This window comes from Carettochelys insculpta, chromosome 1 (genome assembly GCF_033958435.1).
Source record: "Carettochelys insculpta isolate YL-2023 chromosome 1, ASM3395843v1, whole genome shotgun sequence".
Classification (NCBI taxonomy): Eukaryota; Metazoa; Chordata; order Testudines; family Carettochelyidae; genus Carettochelys; species Carettochelys insculpta.
Genome location: NC_134137.1, coordinates 5,449,520 through 5,453,067, shown reverse-complemented (window position 1 = coordinate 5,453,067; position 3,548 = coordinate 5,449,520). Strand labels below are relative to the sequence as shown.

Sequence of the window (3,548 nt, the reverse complement as noted above, 5' to 3'; positions counted from 1 at the left end):
CCCTCCCACTGGATGAAGTCTTGGTATCCTTGTGCACTGAGGATGCCAGAGCTACATGGTCTCAATGCTGAATGAGATGAGTCGATAGAGAGGAAGGGATTAGATGTATTAGGAACTGGGTAAACTTTTGGAAAAGGGGGCACTTAAAATTAAGAAGGTCTTAGAGCACTTTTTAAACTTAGGGGTTGGGGAAAGCCAACAGGTGCAGAGGGGCACATGGTTAAGACAGAGACATCCCTACAGTGAGGAACTATTAATGGAGCCTGGTGTGTCCTTGGCAGGGAATGAATCTGTCCGGGGCGGTCGCACATATCTGACACCGAGGCAGTGTTGGAAGGGGGTGAGCTAGACTGGGGCTGCCTCACTCTGACTGCAGGGGAAGGACGGCAGCCCCTGGCACTGAGCCAATGCCCCTGGCCCTGCGCTGAGGGGCCGTGTCAGGACGAGGGCGCCGGGTTAAACTGACCCTCACCCGCGTATGTCACTGGGGCTCTGGCTGTTGAACTCAGTTAAGCTCTGCACCATTCTCCTCTCCCATGCAGCAAAAGCTTACACAAAGCCAGGTCCCCTTTTGATTAACACAAGAGTCACTAACGCTGCCAACCACCACCTAAAGAGTAAACCTCTGCAGCTCAATTTCTTCAGTAATGAAGCTCTTGTCAGTAAGGCTATTAGTGGAGTTAAAAAGCATCGCCGGCAGACATCCCATGCACAGTGGTCAAAAAGGTCAAATTTGGGCACTCAGCCTGACAAAGGTTGCTGACACCTGAACAAAAGACCTAAGAAAAGCTTATCACCTCCCCCCGGGACCCTTCCTGAGCATGCTGCGGAGACAGAAGTGGCTGCTTTGATGGAAGGTTATTGCAAATTTCAAATCCTTCTCCACATGGAGGGAGTAGGTGATCTCATCGATCAATGTATGGTCCCCACCATAGCGCCAGGAGCTCAGGCTCAACCGGTACCCAGGGCTGCTTGGGGCCAACGTTTTTCCTGCTGCAGCTGTATTTCTCTGAAGTAGGGCAATGGGCAGATCTTGCTTTAAAATGTTGAACTGATGAAGCTCCAGTTTGCAACATGGAACATTCAAGAAGAAGCTCCACGGGAAGGGGAGAGAAGACTCCCCGCTGTGTAGTTACATCTGGTCCCCGAGAGGCAGGAGTTGTGTGTACACAGGGTATTAGGCTCCTGTTTCGTATATGGCAATTTTAGACCCCTTTTCAATGCAGTTATCCCAGTAATGCACTGTAGACAAGCTCAGACTTGAGATTGACTCACAGATTTAGGTTCAAATCCTGCTGGCCGTGACATTTGATGGGTCTGTTGCCATCTGTGACCCCCTGAGATACACCACAGTGCTACACAAGCCAATTTATGAAAACAGCAAAACTTTTCTCATATAGTCTTTTTTTTCTTTTTTTTTTTTTAGGTAAAATTGTTGAGAACTGCCCAGGATTGAATTTACTCCTGCCCTGGAGCACTGTTTGGATTAAAGCCAGTAATGACGCTGGTTCTTCTATAAAAGGAACCAGCATGAGAACTGTGACTATAAGAGGATTAACTCCCACATAGTCATACCTGGGGAAGGCCTCCATATACTGAATGCAAAACCAAGGCAACTGCCAAACTAAATAATCCTGAGGCTGCTTTAACTCATAGTCACACCTTGAGTCTTGAGAGGTAACGGTGTTAGTCTTTATCTTCATATAACAACAAAACAGCCGTCCTCTAGCACCTTGGGGGGAGTGAATCTTAGAACAGGTCATCACCTAATAAATATTGTTGGTCTTTAAGGAGCTAAAGGACTCTTTGTTTTCCCTTGAGTCTCTCGAGTGACAGTAGCAAACATGAGAGATTCTGTGTGGACACCAACATCAAGGGGACCCCTGCTTAATCCTGGGTCACAGCCATCCTGACCATCTTCTCTCAGTGGCAATGAGGCTGTTCTGTAGCAGGAGAGTTTGCTGGGGTTCGTAGTCCCACTCAACAGGCAGTTGTCACACAAGGAATTTTTCAGTGGTGTCTCTGATTCTCTCACCAAATGCATTCCAGTCCTGGATGACACTCAGCTCTCACTGATCTTCTCTTTATCTATCAGTTCCTGTAATCTGAACAACAACTCCAAGAGATGGTACATGATGCCAGACAACAATCAGACCTTTTTTGTCCCAGCAACCTTCATTCTAAATGGTATCCCTGGAACAGAGGAGTCTCAGGTCTGGATCTCCATCCCCTTCTGTCTGATATACATTGTGGCGCTTCTTGGGAACTCTCTCCTCCTGTTCATCATAGGAACAGAACGAAGCCTCCATGAGCCCATGTATCTTTTTCTCTCCATGCTGGCGGCTGCTGATCTGCTATTGTCAACTACTATATTACCCAAGACGCTGGCTGTATTCTGGTTCAAAGCAGCAGAAATTTCTTTTGCTGCCTGCTTGACCCAGATGTTCTTTATCGATGTCACATTTATTGCTGAATCAGCCATCCTGCTGGCCATGGCGTTTGATCGGTACGTTGCCATCTGCCACCCCCTGAGATACAGCACTGTGCTAACCAAGCCTGTGATTGGGAAGATGGGGCTGGTGGTTGTCATAAGAAGTTTCTGTATGGCTTTCCCTGTTGTCTTTCTGGTGAAGCAGCTAAAGTTCTGCAGGAATAACCTCCTGCCGCGCACCTACTGTCAGCAAACAACCATCTCCCAGCTGGCCTGTGACAGCATCAGAGTTAATTTCTTTTACGGCGTAGCAATGGCTATTTTAACAATCATCTTGGATGCTGTGCTCATTGCTGTGTCTTACCTGCTGATCCTCAGGTCTGTCTTCCGGCTCCCTTCTAACAACGCCCGCCTTAAGGCTCTGCGCACCTGCAGCTCCCACATCTGTGTCATACTCATGTTCTACACCCCGTCTTTTTATTCTGCATCTGCAAACCAATATGGGCACCTCATCCCTGGGTACATTCTTAACCTACTGGCCAACCTCCATGTGCTCCTTCCCCCCATGTTGAACCCTATTATTTATGGGGTGACCACAAAAGAGATCCTGAAACGAGTGATCAGCATGTTCTACTGCTGCTGTAGGAGAAGCCACCTTCTGACGTAATGGAGACAACAGAAAATGCACTTGAAAATTGGAGAGAGATTCTTTCTTGAACTTCCGGGGAATTGTAACTATGAACTGCACCTGCCTGAGCTTCAACATTCATGGAATCACAGAATATTATAACTGGAAGGAGTTAGGTTCCAGAGTGCTGCACTCAAGGGGGAACCAAACACCATCTCGGTCATCCCTGACAGATGTTTATTTAACCTGCTCTTAAATATCTCCAGTGATAAACATTCCACTACCCCTTTCCCAGGCAAAGTTGTCCAGTGCTTAATGAATCTGACATTTAGGAACCTTTTTCCAATGTCCATCCTCAATCTCCCCAGTTGCATTTTAACCACGTTGTTTCTCATCCTACCATGAAAGGTCAAGGGAAACAAGTTTACTCCCTCCTCCCTGTAAAAGAAAGAAAAAATAAAGATTTGAAAGGTATTATAATGTGCTCTT

At 47.0% G+C, this 3,548-nt stretch overlaps 1 protein-coding gene across 1 annotated transcript; it reads left to right on the top strand.

Annotated features, from left to right (window-relative positions):
* The first annotated feature begins 2,132 nt into the window (after window positions 1–2,132).
* On the top strand, window positions 2,133–3,098 carry LOC142002493 (olfactory receptor 52B2-like). The gene has a single exon (XM_074978650.1). It carries the CDS (start codon window positions 2,133–2,135, stop codon window positions 3,096–3,098), a length of 966 nt encoding a protein of 321 aa, XP_074834751.1.
* Window positions 3,099–3,548: the final 450 nt, after the last annotated feature.